General features: G+C 46.8%; 1 protein-coding gene across 2 annotated transcripts in view; it reads left to right on the forward strand.

The window, feature by feature from the left end:
- The window catches only part of FAM193A (family with sequence similarity 193 member A), a 108930-nt gene that overhangs the window by 69504 nt on the left and 18916 nt on the right, over positions 1-20510 (forward strand). Inside the window, exons 9-20 of one of the 2 annotated variants that reach the window (XM_069744863.1) lie at positions 46-123; positions 2081-2193; positions 2447-2689; positions 4677-4830; positions 4909-5088; positions 5769-6017; positions 6145-6343; positions 7724-7996; positions 8714-8996; positions 9269-9455; positions 10439-10672; positions 11767-11904. In XM_069744863.1, the coding sequence (XP_069600964.1) occupies positions 46-123; positions 2081-2193; positions 2447-2689; positions 4677-4830; positions 4909-5088; positions 5769-6017; positions 6145-6343; positions 7724-7996; positions 8714-8996; positions 9269-9455; positions 10439-10672; positions 11767-11904 (2331 nt within the window). The remainder of the gene's footprint in view (positions 1-45; positions 124-2080; positions 2194-2446; positions 2690-4676; positions 4831-4908; positions 5089-5768; positions 6018-6144; positions 6344-7723; positions 7997-8713; positions 8997-9268; positions 9456-10438; positions 10673-11766; positions 11905-20510) is intronic. The other variant, XM_069744864.1, reaches the window with a different exon arrangement.

The raw sequence follows: 20510 nt of genomic DNA on the forward strand, positions 1-20510 counted from the left end.
GATTTCCCAGAAATCGTGTTCACTTTGGTCTAAACTTCATTGTAGATGGCATTGCAGACCAAGCACAGGAAGCTAAAAGAAGATTGGGAATACTATAGACAAAGGATGTTTATTGAAGACCACGTAAGGCCGCCGCCATTGCTTTCACTGTGCTTTGGAATTGACTTTCATGGAGCAAAATCCTCTTTGGGGAAGGGAATAAATCGAGACTAATCTCTGTGATGGCAACCTCCTCTCTGCTGGGTTATCTGCTTGGTTATGTCCGGCCCTGGCCTTGCTTTCTTCTGCTTTCCTGAAATCCATGTTGCCAAAATAAAGAAAAGCAAAATAAGACGTTTTTTCCTGCTGGAGGCTGGTGTTCTATAAGTCAGGCTCTGACCCTTTAATAGGTCTGAGTTTAGTAAACCAGGGTCTTGTTCTACCTGCAGACATGTTTGCAATCTGCTGATCAGTCTTATTTTCAAGGCTCATTAAACAGAGATCAAAGGAGAAAAAAAAAACAAAACAATTGTTAGATTCCAGCCGGTCACCAGAGCCGGAGATGAGACTAGTCCAGGTCCGTGCCAGCGCTGCTAGAAGTGAATGACAGGTCTATCCCTTAGCGATGTTTGTGGTGTATCCTTAACATACGCCATACATATGTGGGGCTGGTCCCAGGGCTGTGAAGTCGATAAACCAAACCTCCGACCCTGATTCCTCAATTTCCATGACTCTTGACTCCGCCAAAATAGGCTTAGACTGCACAGCCCTGCCAGGGTTATGGAGTCGGTAAGCCAAGCCTCCAAATCCGACTTCCGACTCCTCAATTTCCATGACTCCGACTCCACCAAAATGGGCTTCGACTCCATGACTATGACTCCACGACTCCGACTCCACAGCCCTGCCAGGGTTATGGAGTAAGTAAGCCAAACCTCCAAATCAGACTTCTGACTCCTCAATTTCCGTGACTCCGACTCCACCAAAATGGGCTTCGACTCCATGACTGACTCCACGACTCCAACTCCACAGCCCTGCCAGGGTTATGGAGTCAGTAAGCTAAACCTCCGAATCCAACTCCCGACTCATCAATTTCCATGACTCCGACTCCACCAAAATGGGCTCCGACTCCACATCTCTGACTCCGACTCCACAGCCCTGGCTGGTCCCACTCTCCTCACCGGCACCCTTCAATGGTCGCATGCTGGATCTGTGCAAAGTTCAAAGAGCGAGGCTTCTTTTTTCTCTTCTGTACACCGCTCTATACTCGTCTGTTAATGCACTTCACTTCCATTGATGTCATTGCAGCCAGTTTGTCGTTTCTTTTTTTGTTTTGTTCTTTAACTTTAATAGCGAGATTCCTATTGTCCAGTCCTGCCAAATTACTGTTGGGGATTAATTCTATTCTCAGTCCTTCGTTCTGTTCTTTTGGCCCAGGTGTTTATTTTCAGTTGGTGTGCCATAAATTTTTGTGTGCCTGGTTTATGTATTTTTTTTTTTGCTTTTTTTTTTTTTACTGCATTATCATCTGCGTCCAAATCCTTGTCATTTCCATGGGACTGGGGCTACATGGCAACTTTGGTCCCGCAGCAGCAAAATCCACACAAGGCGCGCAGTCGAAAAATGTGTGCAATTTTTTTCTTCATTTTTTGACCCCCCTACAAGTTGCTGTTGTTGAACTCAATTCTTGGAAAAATTTTATTGCAGGGCATTTGGGGGGGGGGGGGGGGGAATTGATTTATATCCGAACAACATTTACATCGAGCTGTTAGAAAAGCCGTTTGCAATCTGTGACTGTGTTTTTTTTTTTTATACACGGTGTCACGGTGCCACATTGCAATCTTGTTGTTGAACAACCAAAGTCGTCATGTAGCTTTAACGTAACCAGTCAAATTAGAAATCCTGATTGCTTGTCCGTCTGTTCTTGTCCTAACGTCATTCCCGTCAGTTCCTGTTTTCTTTATAACCAGTGCTCTGCAGTGACACTGTGCCGGTGGGGGTCACCGCGGACCACCACACAGGAACCGATGGCTCAGCACCCTGATCTGTTTTATGAAACTTCATGATGGATATTTTATTTTATTTTTTTTATTTTCATTCTCAGTTAAATAACAAGAAGGCGTTAACTGGAGAAAACAACTTCGCAGACAAAATGAGACACATGCTGTCGACGCGGATGTGCATGTCCGACTGTCCGAACTGCAACTACAGGAGGAGGTGGGTTTACTGCCGTCTGTACAACCGCGGACTTCTGCTTAAAAGTAATCCCTGGAAAGCTGCTAGACCATAGACGCCTTGTATAACCCATTGCTTGCCGCTAATTTGTATGCACGTTAGTCTTTGCAACTACTAATTATGGAGCGTGTAGTGTCGCTGTTTTGATTATCGCCTCTCAGAAAAAAAAAAACAACAAACACAATTTTTTTCTTTTCTCTGACTGTACGCTGTCGGGTCTGTGTTCTTCTCCCAGGTGCACCTGCGATGACTGCAGCCTGTCTCACATCCTCACGTGTGGCATCATGGATACCCCCATTACAGATGATATCCACCTAAACCCATTGCCACTACAAGTAGACGCCACTCCAGATTATTTGTCGGAGATACACCCGCCCAGCTTGTCCTCCGCCAGTTCAGGTTCTGGTCCCAGTTCTCCCATCACTATCCAGCAGCATCCCAGGCTGATCCTTGCAGACAATGGCTCTGCACCCACATTGTGAGTTCTTAGTATGCATGTGTGGATTATGTTGTCCACAGTGTGTGTATATATACATATATATATGTGTGTGTGTGTGTGTAAGTATGGTTTATTTATTTTATACATGTATGCATTACATGAGCACATGATATGATCCTTGGGATGCACAAATTATTGCATTAACTGGTTCTCCTTCTTAACTTGCTTTTGTTGAATGACAGAAGGGCAAGTAACAATCCATGTCGAATTTCTCAGTAAAGCACATAAAGCTATACATGTTATATGCAGGGCTGTGGAGTTGGTAAACCAAACATCAGACTCCTCAATTTCCATGACACCGACTCCACCAAAATGGATTCCAACTCCGACTCCATAGCCCTGGTTATATTCACTGGCATAGCCATCCCAAAGCTGCAAAGCCCCTGCTCACATAGAATTTTTCAGGTGGGTCGTAAGTCTTCCCTCCTCCAGAGAGATTTAGATGGCTCACGAGAACCATGCCTGGGCCCTGGAGATGTTTTCTCTTTGGGTTACAAGATTAAATTTGTCTCTCTGCTCCCAAACGGGTTCTTACCTTTGCTTTTGCCTCTGAAAGCTCGACCGCAAGCCGCCTTTGTTGCTTGGCATCCCTGGCTCTACTTCCGGCAGATCCTTCCTCTTCAATTTCCGATTGATAGCCAATGTCAGTCTCTTGCTGATGGGGAGGGGTGTTCACCTATTATACCACTCAGTCTTTGGAGGAATCTGACCACAGATCAGTTTTTCTGGAACTGTAAGCCATCTTTCTAGTTCTCCCGCTTCGTGAGCAGTCCTGCAAACTCTACTCTCGTGGCCTATTAGAACCATCAGAGGGAAGACACCAGGATTCTTCACTGGGTGGAGCATCATGTTCCATCACTCACCACATTCGTTCCAAGTGTGGAAACCTGGGCCTTGGATTTCCACAGTTGAGAATCTTTCTGGATCTGGGAGAGTGAAATCTTTTTAGAGATGTTCAGCCCAGCAACAATCGCTGGGCAACCTTGATGTAGACTTGTGTCTTGTCTCAATCACAAGGTCCCCAACCTAGATCGCCGAATCCCTGAACTGAAGGACCTTTGCAGTAGATGCTCTGGTCACTCCATGAGTAGAGTACTCTCTTGCCTCCTGTTCACCTCCTTCCTCACGTTCTCAAATGATCGAAGCGAGTGTGATCCTAATGGCTCCAGACTGGCTTTTCCTGGCATAGTGCTCTGACCTTATGGATCTGGTCAAAGGAGCTCCATGGCTTTTTCCTTCTCATCACAACCATCCTTCTCATGGTCCTCAACATCCACACACTGTATCTCTGCTGCATTTAACAGGTTGGCTGTTAAAACCGAGGTTCTGAGATCAAAGGCCATTTCTGACTCTGTTGTCCAGACCATGCTGAAGGCTTATAAATCTCAATCTGGTGAGGTTTACTGCCATACTTGGAATTTCTTCTTTCACTGGTGCAGACAAAGGGACTTGCATCACATGGTTTTCACCATTCCTAGGATTCTTCGTATCTGATCTTCCACAAATAGGATACCTTTTTTTCAGGGGGTTGCTCCTTCTGCTCCTCTTTACAGACACTTGGTGAAATCTTGGGGCAGTTTTAAAGGGGGTTATCCTGTGAACAAAGGGCAGCTGAGTCTTTTAGTAAGAAATCACATTTCCCTGCCTGTTTTATCACAGGAGCGACTTTTTCTGCTGTTTTTCCCCCTCTGCACTCATCATAAAATTGCTGACTTTATCAGCTCAGTGGCCACCGGAGCTCCTACGTCACGCAATGAATGACTTGATTTATGATGAGCTCAAAGGGCTGGGGGGATAGTGGTGGTTTTAGGACATCCCAGTATACTGTATTACCACAGCGCTGCAGTATTGGTAGTTTGTGTATCTGATTCAATATATCAGTCATCCATAAAATTTGGGATATCCGCCTATCCCGAGGCTTTATTAATGGGTGAACTCAAATTAACTGGATCCTCTTTGTTTATAGTGGTAGTGATGATGAAGATGGTGCCCCCTTATCAGCAAAATTTGCTGATATTTACCCCCTGAACAACTACGATGACGCGGACGTCGTCGCCAACATGAATGGTATTCACAACGAGCTCAATGGCGGTGGAGAAAACATGGCGCTGAAAGACGAAGTAGGTCACTTCCTATGGCATCCGGAATGTCTCTCGTCTTTCATAGAAAGGGAAGTTGTCATGGTCTCTGCTTTACAGTCTCCTTCAGTGAGCAGCACAAGCAGCAGCTCCTCAGAGGCAGACGATGAAGAAGCAGATGGTGAGAGCTGCGGTGAGCAACCGGACATGTCAAAAGATGACATTCATGTTGGGAAGAGGTCACCTCGAAAGGAAAACGCAAAGATGGACAGTCCCCCTCCATCATACCTCAGTCCACAGGTAATTTGGTACTGATTCTTACTCTGTAGAGTAGGTGCGGGAAGTTATACATCGGGGCGAGGGGCATGATGTGTTACACGGGAGGGTGGGGGTGTTGGCTGGGGGCAATGGGGCCGGACGTTGTACGCAGTGGACTATGGGGCCGGACGTTGTACGCGGTGGGCTATGGGGCCGGACGTTGTACGCGGTGGGCTATGGGGCCGGACGTTGTACGCGGTTGGCTATGGGGCCGGACGTTGTACGCGGTGGGCTATGGGGCCGGACGTTGTACGCGGTGGGCTATGGGGCCGGACGTTGTACGCGGTGGGCTATGGGGCCGGACGTTGTACGCGGTGGGCTATGGGGCCGGACGTTGGACGATTCCATTCACTGACAGCAAACAAATTTTATTTACATTAAGCAGTTAAAGTACAAATATATTAAAGCATTCAGATCACAATAATACATTACTTCAGAAGAGAACCAATAGTCCGGATACATACATTGGAGTGATCCTGATCAAGCCTGGTCCTGGGACTGGCATCCCTCGGAGTGGCATTTTCCAGGGGATTAGCAGGCAGCCATTATTTTAGACGTTCAGTCGAGTAGCCATTCAGGTAGTACAATGAAGGCTCTCCTAGCTCAGTTTGATTTTTGGATGGCTGTACATAGTGGTGTAATTGCATTGTTTTACATTGTAGGTGGATACTATACCAAATACTTGTGAGTGTCATGTATGTAAGCAGGAAGCTTCTGCCCTCTCTCCGTCTGCACTGGTGGCTGGACGTCTCCCGAGTGGACATCAGTTTGTTAATCCTGACAAGCCCGCGCACCCAGCACTTCACCTCTACCCCCATATACATGGACATTTACCCTTACACACAATCCCCCACCTGCCCAGACCTCTCATCCACCCCACACTCTACGCTTCCCCGTTTGCACACAGTAAGGTAAGTTTTGAGACGTTGAACTTTGCACTCTTCCGTCCCTCTAAGCCTATATATCGTCCTTTGCTTTTACTTTTGTGCTCTGGTACGTGGCTCCTGTTAACTCGCATTTATTTTCTGTTTTGTTTAGGCCTTGCCACCCACAACTGCACAGAATCACACCAACAAGCATCAAGTGTTCAATGCCTCCCTACAGGATCACATATACCCAACGTGTTTTGGCAATTCTCCCGAGTGGAACAGGTCAAAATTTATAAGTTTATGGAATTCAGAAATGATGAACGAGAAAAACTGGAGTCCATCATCTTTTTTACCCGACCCCTTGGCAGGTAAATATGGCAGTATCCTGCGTAGAGAGCAGTCGAGAGCATCGCCCTGTAAGAGAGGAGCCAAAGTGACGCTGGTTTCTTCCTTTGCTTGGGCTTTAGCGATGAGCAAGGTCCTATCCGAGCATGATTAGGTGCTGACCGAGTGTCTTCGGCGTGCTCGAATAATATGTTTGAATCCCCACAGCTGCATGTCTCGCCACCATTCAAAGGATATAAGTAGGCAGCAATACTGGGGGCGCTCGGCCAAGCATTCCTGTGTGTGGGGGGTGACGAGCGAGAGACGTGTCAGCTGAAGGATTGGTCAATAGCTATCAGTGTATTGCCAGTTTGAAGGAAATGTGTCATCAGAAAATGAACCTTCATTTTAACCAGCTAGCTTTTATGTTTAGACGTTTTTGTATTTTCTTTGCACTGATTCTGGGCAAACTCCCCGGGACACGTGTCCACAAATAGAGTAGGTCGATATTGACTTTTAGTATTGCTATTCTTCCAGTAGGTGGCACTAGAGTTCTCGTCCTCTCTGTAGAGGCATTTTGCATATTTAATTTGCCACTGCATGGCCTAGAGGTGTCCTTAGACTGGCATGTCACTGTCCACAAATAGAGCCTGTATATTTTTATAAAAATTGTTGTCAATTTTTAACGGATATCACATTCTTAAAAAACAAACCGAATTTGTAAGCGTAAATATTTTCTCACTGGCCAACGGGGCTTTTTATTACTCACATTTTCTGTCCTTTTTTAGGATTAGTATTTCTTCCCATCAGAGGCAGGGTTGCAGTGACTGCTAACGCCTCTATATACAGCTAGGATCCACCTAAATCAATGTGTGGTCACAGCTCACCTCTTCCCTTTCCGTGCCCACGCCTCTTCCCTTCTCCTTGCCCGCGCCTCTTCCCTTCTCCTTGCCCGCGCCTCTTCCCTTCTCCTTGCCCGCGCCTCTTCCCTTCTCCTTGCCCGCGCCTCTTCCCTTCTCCTTGCCTGCGCCTCTTCCCTTCTCCTTGCCCGCGCCTCTTCCCTTCTCCTTGCCCGCGCCTCTTCCCTTCTCCTTGCCCGCCGCCTCTCCCCTTCTCCTTGCCCGCCGCCTCTTCCCTTCTCCTTGCCCACTCCCATTTGATGGTTAAATGCCAAAAAAATAGGGTTGCAGTCTGTGCTTTCCTGCTAATGTTCATGTGAATTTCTTCACAGAGGAAGTCAGAGGATAAAAAAGCCCTAATGGCTTATGTGAAAATTGCCAAATTTCAAATTTTTATCTTTAATGCAGATTGTGATATGGGGGCGAGACATTGCCACAAGTGGGGGGAAAAAGTGCATTTAACAGAAATAAACCATGGCTTATTTTTTATTTTATTCACCTCCTCCCCCATTTTTTGCTTTCCAGGAGGGGATATATTAGGCCCAGCCCTCCCAGAAATTAGACCAGAAACACTTCCCACCACATCCAGCAATGAGACGACAACGGCACCGGACGTTAAAGAGAAGAAAAACACTGCCAAAAAGAAATGTCTATATAATTTCCAGGATGCCTTTATAGAAGCAAATAAGGTTGTAATGGCAACCTCGTCCGCCACGTCGTCCGTTTCCTGCACAGCCACGACGGTACAGTCTAGCAGCAACCAGTTCAAAGTGTCATCCAAGAGGCCTTCTTCTATAGGTGAGCGAGGGAGCGTATGCTTGTCTACAGACATCGGCCGTGACACCTGTCCACTGTTTTGCGTTGTTTTTTTTTCTCTCCACTTTATTTATCAATTACTTATATTTGCCTTGCACTGATGAGGGGCAAAAACCCAGAAACACGTGTGCAACTATCTATCTATTATAGAGTGGACTCAGGAGCTGAGACTAAACCAATTCAGCTCAGATGCCGACTGTTATACAGCCGGCACCCGAGATTACCTCCAATTGCACCAGTTTAACCTTTTGAATGCCACTATTGACAGTAGAATCTAGCAATTTTGGAAAGAGGTCACCTCTGACAGCCATTGGGCCACCCTTATTCATTCTCATTCCTAGCCAATTTGGAATTTTTCTTACTATTTATTTTACCATAAAAAGTACTGAAAAATAGTATCATTCAAACCTACAACTCATCCTGCAAAAGAAACAAGCTTTAGTATGAAAAAATAGTTATGGGTCTTAGAAGAAGCGGAGGCAAAATTAAAAGCTCAATAACAGGACACATCAATTTATTTAGATGACTCAATTCTTGCTGCCACTAGATGGCGCTGACAACATTTATGCATTGAACACAGGCCTGTATGCCGTAAGCACCTTAGCTCCCTCTAGTGGTGGCTGCTGATAGCTGTCTTTACTGATGGATGCTACGTTTGCTGGAATTCCATTGCTTTATCGTTCTTTTACTCTATTTCAGGTGATGTATTTCATAACATCAAAGAAGAGCACAGACATCCGTCTACGCCGGTTGCACCAAGAAATAGTCCGACAAGCTTAGCAGCTCTTCCCTCCCTGTCTCCTGCCACACATTCATCTGCCTCCACTCCGCACCATCCAAATATTAATCCTCAGCCCTTTCCCAAAACAGCAGCCACCGCTCCTGGTTTTGTGGATTCTCATTTAGGTTTCTGTGCTTCCACTGCTGCTCCTCCAACGTCGGCTGCAGACGGCCCGCTCAGCGCACCGCCTAGTGTCTGCAGGTAAGGGGACGCATGTTATAGAGGCGCTGACGCTCACTCTTGGCTCCATTCATTGTCTATTGGACTGTTGGATAGAGCAGAGTCCAGCGCTCTGCGTTCTCCAGAGAGTGCATAGATGATGAATGGCCCAGAGGTGCAGAGGCTCCACTTCTGCCGGCCGCGGCCTCTTGGTCAGAGAAGAGCAGAAACACGTTGTTCACAAGTTTTACATTGATAACATTTACTTGATTGAACGGTTTTCAGACTTTAACCCAGACTGACTTGTGTTCCAGCGATCCGGACTGCGAGGGTCATCGGTGTGAAAACAACGCTGCATACGATCACCAGCAGTACGACGGGGAGGAGAGTCAGGACGAGGACAGCTGCTCCGAACACAGCTCCAGCACCTCCACCTCCACGAACCAGAAAGAGGGCAAATACTGTGACTGCTGCTACTGCGAGTTCTTCGGACACGGAGGGGTGAGGGTCTTTTGATGTGTAGAAGTAGTAATTGAGTTTTAACTAGTGATGAGCGAACGTGCGAAGGTGTTATCTGAGCATGCTCGTGTGCTAAGTCTGTCTTCAGCGTGCTCGAAAAATGTTGGAGTTCCTGCGGCTGTTCGACAGCCACAACTCATGCAGGGATTGCCAAACAAATAGCTGCGGGGACTCTATTTTTCGAGCACGCCGACGGCACTGTTCGCACCCGAGTGTTCTCGGATAATGCATTATAAGACCACATTTGCTCATCACTAGTTCTCACATATATTTTAACTACTACCTTACCTGACAGCAGTTGTGGCTAGCATGCAACTCTCTATTATTCACCCTGATCTGAATCTGCTTCTCTGCATTTTGTTTTTTTTTTAAAGGCTCGGTGCCAAATTTCTTTTCACTGTACTTTAAGTTTGGCATTTCTCACCGAAGTTGCCACACGCGGCCCAAACAATGTAATGATTTAGTGGGTAAAATGTGAGAAAACGTCACTTTGTGCAGGAATGTACAAGCAGTTTATTTCCTGCAGATATTACTTACAAATCAGTGCTGGTAAAATCCACAGAGGATAACAGTACAGGCTATTAGATCCGCTTGTAGCAATCTCATCCTTGTGCTGCCGACATTTTTCACATAAAATTGTCACACATGAGTTTCATTCCAATGGGGGTGAAATCTGCGAGTAATGTAATTCTCCTCGCACAGAAGCGATCAGCACGTGAGCGGAACAGATGGAAGTATATAAGAAGTCATGATTGACAGCAGTCAGAGGTGTCTAAACTTGGAGCAATGAATATAAAAATTTAAAGTATTGCAACGTTTTATTTTACCAAATCAGTAATAAACACGTTGCAGAAAGTGCTGCCAGATCTTGGTCTTTGAGTATGTTCGTACACTTGCATTTTGCCCGTGTAACGTGGTCATGATACTGCGCTCGGTGGTCTGACATGATCTGATTCCTACTTAAGCCCCCGTCAGCACCGACCAGTCGGAATTACACAGAAATGAGGGAGAAACTCCGTTTACGGCTAACCAAGAGGAAAGAAGAGCAGCCCAAAAAGCCAGAGCAGATCTCAGAAAGGGATACCGGTGTGGTCGACCATCGAAAGGTAGAAGACCTAGTACAGTTCATCAACAGCTCGGAGCCCAAACCGGTCAGCAGCTCGCGGGCAGCCAAGAGGGCGAGACACAAGCAAAGAAAGGTAAGCTCCGGTCTGTTACCCGGGCTCGTGTTGGCTGCCTTGCCTCATGTATATAGGGTCCCAGCTTTGTGCGTCAACACTTGTAGACCCGTTGTCTTGTGCTGATGGAACCTGACCTCCATGATGAAAACTGGCCTCCGTGCAGGCAGTGGCCAATCTCATCCATGTGGAGGTCAGCTTCTTCCACAGTCATACATAGTCATTAAATCCGCAACTGATACAGTGGCATGTAAAAGTTTGTAACTAAAGCCTTTTTGCAGATGGTGTTATGTTTGCATCAAGAATTTGTTGAAATTTCATTGAATCTATTCTTTCCTCTACCTATGAAATATTCCCCATGCCATTGGCTGCAGCACAACCCCAAAGCATGATTGATCCACCACCATGTTTAATGGTTGGCGAGATGTTCTTTTCCAGAAATTCTGTGCTCTTTTTCTCCACACATACCTTTGATAGTTGTGGCCAAAGAGTTCTATTTTAACCTCTTCTGTCCACAGGACTTGTCTTTCTGAAGGTCTTTTTCAGTTAAGCGGGGGTTCTGATTGGCCCATTTAGCAGTACTAGGAGCATCCCTCATTGAAATTTTGTTTTGTCTTCCAGACCTTATCTTGACCTCCACTGTTCCTGTTACCTGCCATTTCTTAATTGCATTTTGAACTGAGGAAAGGGCAACTTGGAAACGCTTTGCTATCTTCTTATAGTCTTCTCCTGCTTTGTGGACCTCCACCATTTTCATTTTCAGAGTGTTATACAGCTGGTTTGAAGAACTCATGGCTGCTGTGTTTTGGCACAAGGTTAGAAGAGGCTGGGTTTGTATAAAGCTGGAAATTTGCATTACCCGGCCTTTCCTAACAATGATGGGTAACAAGCCATAACCCTAACAGGCTAATTAAGGTATGAAACCTTGGTCAAAGGTATCTGAGCGCACAAATCTCCAAGGGTGCACAAACTCGATTAACTGTTCACAATAACAGTAATTTTGACCAGGGGTGCCCAAACTTTTACATGCCACTGTATAATGCATATTGTGTTTACATTTTTGATAGCCAATTGAAATTTCCTTATTCTGATTCCCCATGTGCTACCCTCCATAGGAGTATGTGGCGAGTCCAGCGATGAATATTATCGTAAGCCACGTGCTTGGCTCAGATGGGAGCATGCAGAGATCCTGCAGCAGCATGGCCGATGAACGGACTGAGAGGGTAGATGCCGAACGGCTGGAAAAGCAGCAGGTTAGCAACGTGGCCAGCGGCGTCTGGGAGCATCCTGTGGGTGCAAGGTACCAAATAGTAACACGGGCAGTATCCATCCCTGCTGTGCTTCCAGGGCTGATGTTCACACTACCTCCTGGGATATACAAATCATCACAAGCACACAGTCAAATAATACCATAAAATAAATAAATGTATTCAATATCCAGTAAAACATTAATCAAAAAAGGAACAGATCAATGGACAACAATTGGGGAAGATTAAGCACTATGTGGCGGTACCTGAGGAAGGAGCTCCACGCTCCGAAACGCGCGTTGGGGTAGACTCCTGGCTTCCCACTGCGACACATACCAGGTACTATTACTGTATACTTATGCGACTTGACCATGATTGGTGCGGTGTTACTTTGTTGCAGTATATGGGGATACTGATCCTTTGATTTATATGGCTATTGGTCTCTTATATATTTTACCAATGGTATGTTTGTGCAGTGATGTGGCCTTGGAGTCCTTGGGCAACTTGTACCGCCACATAGTGCTTTATCTTCCCCAATTGTTGTCCATTTATCTGTTCCTTTTTTGATTAATGTTTTACTGGATATTGAATAAAATTATATATTTTATGGGATTATTTGACTGCATGCTTGTGATGATTTGTACATGTAGTTTTGGCAGTTATCCCTATTAGGGTCCTGGCATACATGCAGGTGGCACTTATGAGTTTGCTGTGGATGTAAAACCGAATTAATGTTCCGTGCATGCAAAATGTATGTGACAACTTTATTACTTTTTGGGTTTACGTGGCGTAAAACACTGACTTATGTTTGCGCAATGCTCAGTTGTTCACTAAATATGCGTGTTTTGGAGGGCTCACGCTGGTTTAAGGCATCTTCACCATAATAAAAGGAGCTGGGGAGGAGACTGGACGGGGCATCGCTACTCCTGACAGATTCATATGGTTGCCTATTCTCACCTGCTACTTCTATAGGGGTCTTATCACAGTGCAGCTCAGGGGATAATCCAGTCTGTAACCCAGGACCCGAGATATGTTTCTATATACAAGCTTTAAAATGGTTTTCATACTACTTTATTTTATTTTACTTTTTTTGCCGGAATCACATTTTTTTAATAACTTAATAGATTGTAGTTTGTTTTTTTTAATTTGAAAAGAGTATTTCCATTTGAAGTGATGACTTATTGCTATTACAGTCAAGGCCGAAAGTGTTGACAACCTTGAAATTGTTCCAGAAAATTATTGCAGTTACACATGTTTTGTTATACACATGTTTGCTTCCTTTGTGTGTATTGGAATAACAGAAAAAAAGAGAAAAAATACCAATTGGACTTAATTTCACACACAACTCCCAACAATGGGCCAAACAAAATTTGTTGACACTTTCAGCTTAATATTTGGTTGCACATCCTTTGGAATAAATAACTAAAATCAATGGCTTCCTATAACCATCAACAAGATTCTTACACTTCTCAACTGAAGTTTTGGAGCACTCTGCTCCAGATATGTCATGTAAAGGCTCCTTCTCCCAACAACTGCTTTAAGATCTATCCACAGTTGTTCAATGGGATTTAGATCCGGACTCGCTGATGGCCATTTCAGAACTTTCCAGCACTTTGTTTCCATCTATTTCTGGGGTCTTCTTGTAGTATGTTTGGTGCCATTGTCCTACTGAAAGACTCATGACGCCAACACTGAGCACTGCATTGTGACCCAAAATCCTTTGGTAGTCTTCAGATTTCATGATTCCTCGCGCACGATCAAGAAACCCAGTGCCAGGGGCAGCAAAACAACCCGAAAACATCTTTGAACCTCCACTATATTTAACTGTAGGTACGGTGTTTTTTTCTTTTGTAGGCCTCAATCCATTTTCAGTAAACAGTAGAATGATGTGCTTTACCAAAAAGTTCTATCTTGGTCTCATCTGTCTACAAAACGCTTTCCCAGAGAGATTTTTGCTTACTCGTTTACATTTTGGCAAAATGCAGTCTAGCTTTCTTATGTCTGTGTCAGCAGTGGGATCTTCCTGGGTCTCCTGCCATAGTGTTAATAATAATTGGAATGTCAACGAATAGTTCGCGCTGACACCGATGCACCCTGAGCCTCCAGGACAGCTTGAATTTCTTTGTAACTTTGTGGCTGCTTATCCACCATCCAGACTGTCCTGCATTGAAACCTTTCATCAATTTTTGTCTGTCATCCACATTTAGGAGTTTAGCTACAGTGCTATGGATTGTAAACTTCTTGATTATGGTGCACACCGTGGACAAAGGAACAGCAATATCTCTGGAGATGGATATTTTTCAACAATTTTGGGTCTCGGGTCCTCAGATGGTTCTTTTCTCCTCTTTCTGTTCTCCATGCTTAGTGGGGGCAGACACAATGCAAAGATTGAGTCAACTTCACACTTATTTATCTGTTTTTAGATGTGATTTTCATATTGCCCACTCCTGTTGCTTGCCGCAGGTGAGGTTGAACGAACATCACATGTTTGAAATAAAGTTGTTTACCCACAGTTTTGGAGACGTGCCAATAATTTTATCCTGCCCATTGTTTGTGTTTTGTAGGAAATTATGTCCAATTTGCCTTTTTATCCCTTTTTTTGTTCTGTTCAAATACACACTAAGGATATAAACATGTACATAACAAAAAAATGAGTAAGTGCAATAGTTTTCTGTGAGAAAAACGTCATTTTCTGGAACAATATCAAGGGTGCTAATGCTTTCGGCCATGACTGTTCATTATTCCATCACGTTATGATTAGTGGGGTCTGACCTCTACCAATCCTGAGGATAATCAGTTCTGCAGCACCTTCAGTGAGCTCTGCTGAATGACACCCGCTCACTCGGGGAGAATCACGGGTGTCTTAACACAGTCAGAACATTCTCGGCTAGACATTGTATCTCCAGGGGAGCTGCTCATTTTACAGAAAGATTTGGGAAACCAATATCTTTGGAAATACTTTTAGAAAAGATTCCATCTGGGCAGCACGGTGGCGCAGTGGTTAGCACAGCAGCCTTGCAGCGCTGGGGTCCTGGGTTCTAATCCCACCCAGGACAACATTTGCAAAGAGTTTGTATGTTCGCTCCGTGTTTGCGTGGGTTTCCTCCGGGTACTCCGGTTTCCTCCCACATTCCAAAGACATACTGATAGGGATTCTAGATTGTGAGCCCCAATGGGGACAGTGATGATAATGTGTGCAAAACTGTAAAGCGCTGCGGAATATGTTAGCGCTATAGAAAAATAAAGATTATTATTATTATTATTATTATCATCTGAGACAGTAACTTTACAGTAGTGGCCAACCTTTTTTATATACTATTACGTTTGGATAAACTTCGTATTTGCTCAAATAGCTGCATGTGTCATTCCAGCCTTAGGCTAGTGAACTTTGGTCAGGCAAAGCCACCATGTAGCCTACATGGTGGCTTTGCCTGACCAAAGTTCACTAGATGTTGCTGCCACATCACAGGTCATTACATGTGTATGGTCGCTGGGTGTCGCTGGGTGTCGCTGCCACATCACAGCTCATTACATGTGTATGGTCGCTGGGTGTCGCCGCCACATCGCAGCTCATTACATGTGTATAGTCGCTAGATGTCGCTGCCACATCGCAGCTCATTACATGTGTATAGTCGCTAGATGTCGCTGCCACATCACAGGTCATTACATGTGTACGGTCGCTAGATGTCGCTGCTACATCACAGGTCATTACATGTGTACGGTCGCTAGATGTCGCTGCTACATCACAGGTCATTACATGTGTACGGTCGCTAGATGTTGCTGCTACATCACAGGTCATTACATGTGTATGGTCGCTAGATGTCGCTGCTACATCACAGGTCATTACATGTGTATGGTCGCTAGATGTCGCTGCTACATCACAGGTCATTACATGTGTATGGTCGCTAGATGTCGCTGCTACATCACAGATCATTACATGTGTACGGTCGCTAGATGTCGCTGCTACATCACAGGTCATTACATGTGTATGGTCGCTAGATGTCGCTGCTACATCACAGGTCATTACATGTGTATGGTCGCTAGATGTCGCTGCTACATCACAGGTCATTACATGTGTACGGTCGCTAGATGTCGCTGCTACATCACAGATCATTACATGTGTACGGTCGCTAGATGTCGCTGCTACATCACAGATCATTACATGTGTACGGTCGCTAGATGTCGCTGCTACATCACAGGTCATTACATGTGTATGGTCGCTAGATGTCGCTGCCGCATCACAGGTCATTACATGTGTACGGTCGCTAGATGTCGCTGCCACATCACAGGTCATTACATGTGTATGGTCGGTGCCACATCACATGTCATTACATGTGTATGGTCGCTGTTACGTGTTACGGAACCACTCCGCACCCAGAATATGTTGTGCAGTTATATGTATGTATAATAGGTTCCATGTGAGATGCATGTCCCTAATGCATCAGCCCACAGGCTGCGCCCCTGGGGAGAGGGGACACGATATTCCCCTTTTGTCCGTCCCTCACCTTTGTAATTCCCACAGTAAATATCGGCAGGCTCCGGCCACCTGCGGCTATAGTAATGTATGTCTGGCCTGCCGCTTTACTCACAGGACACAGAATATATCACACAGATACAGAGGGCAGGCGAATAGAAAAGTGTTGTCAGACTGGAAATACGTGGAGAAGCAGTGATCTCTTGTATGCGCCCATGTAACCAAGCAATTCCAGCCAGCGTCCTTCATTCAGACTCCAGCCAAATCTGAGTGGACCTCCTAAAACACGGGGTGGTACTGAAAGAGGTACCCCAGCTTGGTAGACCCCGTTACACTGGTGGCAGACAGCGGGACATGATACCCAGTCTACAGGAGGAAAGGAATGAATGGAAAACAACTACCAGAAGGACTACATTAAAAGATCCGGTGGAAGCCCGAGGCTTGATCGCCAGCAACAAAACAAAAGTGGATTTGATAGCAGCCATCATGGAACACGACAGTGCAGCGCTCCCCAATGTGAACGTGGAGGAGACTGAATTCCAGAGGGAGGTAAAGAACAGACTGGCGTTCTATGGCCCAAACCCTGCAGTAGAGATCATACGAGAGGTGATGGCTGATGTGCGTACTGATCTGAAGGAAGAGATGGACGAGCAGACCAGGATAGAGCTAGCCAAGATGGAGATGGCACAGCGGAGAGAGGAGAGTCAGCGAGCAGGGGGAGCTACGACCAGGTACCTTCCGCAGTAAGCCACAAAAAGATCCAGTATAATGCCTTCCAACAGTTGGGGGAGGCAGAGAAAGACATTGATGGCTTTATGCAGGACTTTGAGCGGCAGTGTGCCCTTCATCATCAAGTGAAGCCGGAGGAACGGGTTTAGATTCTGGCCAGCAAGCTGACAGGCCGGGCAGCGGACGCCTATCGCACGGTACCTGATGAGGACTGTATGGACTATGAGCGGATCAAAGAAGTGATCTTGGCCCGGTATGCGCTGACACCAGAGGCATACCGCCAAAAGTTCCGCGGACTTATAAAACGCGTAGCCGATACTCACGCTGAATGGGCCTGTAACTTACGGCGGTCACTGCTACAGTGGGTACAAGGGAGCCAAGCAACCACTAAGGAGGACGTCCTCCAGCTCTTCTTGTTAGAACGATTCTTTAATGGATTAACTCCCGAGACACAGGAATGGTTTCAGGACAGGCGGCCAACCACTCTTGAGGAAGCCGCTCGTCTGGCCGATGAACATCATGATGCCAGGAGGCCTCAGTTGTCAGGATCAAAGATGGTCACTAGGGGTCCTCCCATGGACCTGGAGGGCCCCAAACCACCGAAGATTGTAGGGGGACTAGCTAGAAACCCGGCCTACCACAGTTCCCCTGGGGCGCGATGCCACACCTGCCGTCAGCTGGGCCACCTGCAAAGACAATGTCCCAACCGGACTCCGCATACCCAAGTGGCCAAAGGCGGGAACAGCTACCTTCCACCGGGCCGCTGTACACTGCTACCAAGGCGAAGCTGACCCGGCATTGGGGGCTACGACTAACCAAGGGGTGGAAGAGATGGAGGAAGTGCTGCATGAAGTAGACCCCATGCAGGCAGCCCGGGCAGATAATCGACAACAGCATCGACAGGTCGTGTGGGTTAATGGGAAACGCATGAAGGGACTAAGAGATTCCTGAGCAACTTTGACACTTGTGAAGCCTCATCTCGTCCGGGACCAAGAGAAGACGGACCGGACAGTGGCAGTCCGTGTAGCAGGGGGAGCCATACATCGACTGCCCACTGCCAGGATTCACCTGAACTGGGGAGTCGGGGATGGCTTTGTTGAGGTCGGCTTGATGGAGGATTTGCCTGCAGACGTCTTGCTGGGAAATGACTTGGGGCCCATGTTGTCTGCCTTCTCGGTTGCCCCTCTGGCTGATACATATCCTGTAACCATCCGGAGACCAGCTCGAGCTGCGGAGGTGGAATCACACTCAGAGGAGGCCCAGGTAAGACATCCCAGCCCTACACATATTCCCATAGCCAGACACAATTCTTGGGCCACCCCAGATGAATTTAAGAGGGAGTTACTTGAGGATCCTTCATTGGAGAGATATCGTGGGAAGGCACAGGAGGGGAGAGGGATACTGGAAGGGGAACAGTTTATATGGAAGCAGGCACTCCTCTACCGGATCACAGAGCAGCACCACAACAGGACGAGCCCCACTATAAAATGACAGCTGGTAGTTTCCAAGAAGTATAGGCAGGAGTTACTGCGAATCTCTCGTGACATACCCTTGGCCGGGCACTTCGGCGTCAGTCGCACCAGGCATCGTCTGACAAAAAACTTCTTTTGGACGGGGGTAACCTATGATGTTCGTCAATACTGCCAGACCTGTGACAGGTGCCAGCGCATTGGCAAGAGGGGAGATCGATGCAAGGCCAAATTACGCCCCCTCCCCATTATGGAGGAACCATTTAGCCGAGTAGCGGTCGATCTGATAGGGCCGTTAGCCAAACCCAGTCCGTCAGGGAAAGGGTATATATTGACAGTGGTAGATTATGCCACACGGTATCCAGAGGTGGTTGCGTTACCTAACATACTGGCAGAGACGGTGGCGGCTGCCTTGCTCCAGGTTTTCTCATGGGTTGGATTTTCCCGGGAGATTATCTCGGACCAGGGTACCCAGTTTACAGCAGAGGTGACCAACCAACTGTGGAAGCGGTGCGGCATAAAGTCCATTAAAAGCTCCCCGTACCACCCGCAAAACAGTGGGTTGTATGAACGCTTCAACGGGACGTTAAAACAACTCATTGGGACTTTTACCAGGACCTACAGGGACTGGGAGAAATTCTTGCCACACCTCCTGTTTGCCTATTGGGAGGTGCCCCAAGAATCCATGGGGTTCTCCCCGTTCGAGCTGGTATACGGGAGATGGGTAAGGGGCCCCTTAGACTTAGTGCTAGAACACTGGGAAGGGGAGGGCATCATAGAAGGGGTACCTATTGTACCCTATGTGCTGGAATTCCGGGACCGCCTACAGGAGCTGACCCAGGCTGTACGTGGGAACATGCAGGTGGCCCAGCGGCGCCAGTGCGTATAGTACGATCGGAGGGCCAGAGAGCGCACCTTGGAAATAGGACAGAAGGTCCTGTGTTAGAGACCACCAGGCAGAACAAGTTCCAAGCTACATGGAAGGGGCCCTACCAGGTAGTGGGGAAAATAGCCGACACCACCTATAATGTCGCCGATTGTGACGACTCCAGGGTTATCTGCATGTTCCACGTGAATATGCTGAAGCCCTATCTGGAGCGCCCTGAAGAAGTAGTGGCCATCTGTGCACCAGAAGCAGAGGATTTAGCCGGACTTCCCTTGCCTGATGTCTTAGGGGAAAGGACTCAGTCTAAAACATGGGACCAGGTACACTTGGGTGAAGACCTAGGCCCCCAGGAGAGACAGCAGGCGGAGGAGTTGTTGAGGCGGCGACAGAGGATGTTTTCGGGGAGACCAGGGTACACTCGCCTGGCACAACACAAGGTTGAGACCCAGGATCAGACCCCCCTGCGACAAAACCCCTTCCGTGTCCCTGAGTCTGTACAAGAAGGGATGCGACAAGAGATACAAGAGATGTTGGCTTTAGGGGTCATTGAAGAGTCAAATTGTCCCTGGGCATCCCCCGTAGTGTTAGTGCCCAAGAAGGATGGGACTACACGGTTTTGTGTAGACTATCGTAAGCTCAATGAGAAAACAGTGATGGATGCGTATCCCATGCCGCGTGTGGATGAGTTTTTAGACCGGCTGGTAGGGGCAAAGTATTTGACCACCATCGATCTATGCAAAGGCTACTGGCAGATTCCCCTTAGTCCTGATGCTATTCCCAAGTCGGCATTTGTCACTCCGTTCGGCTTATTCCAGTTTCAAGTTATGCCATTCGGGATGATGAATGCCCCGGCGACCTTCCAGAGGCTGGCTGACCAGCTTCTGGATGGTCTCCAGGACTATGCGTGTGCCTACCTGGATGACATCGCCATCTACAGCGCGACATGGGAAGAGCATCTAAATCACCTAGAGACAGTATTAGACAGGATCCACAAGGCCGGAATCACCCTGAACACAAACAAGTGTCACGTGGGCAAAGCAGAGGTTCAGTATTT

Source organism: Ranitomeya imitator, chromosome 1, assembly GCF_032444005.1.
Source record: "Ranitomeya imitator isolate aRanImi1 chromosome 1, aRanImi1.pri, whole genome shotgun sequence".
NCBI lineage: Eukaryota > Metazoa > Chordata > Amphibia > Anura > Dendrobatidae > Ranitomeya > Ranitomeya imitator.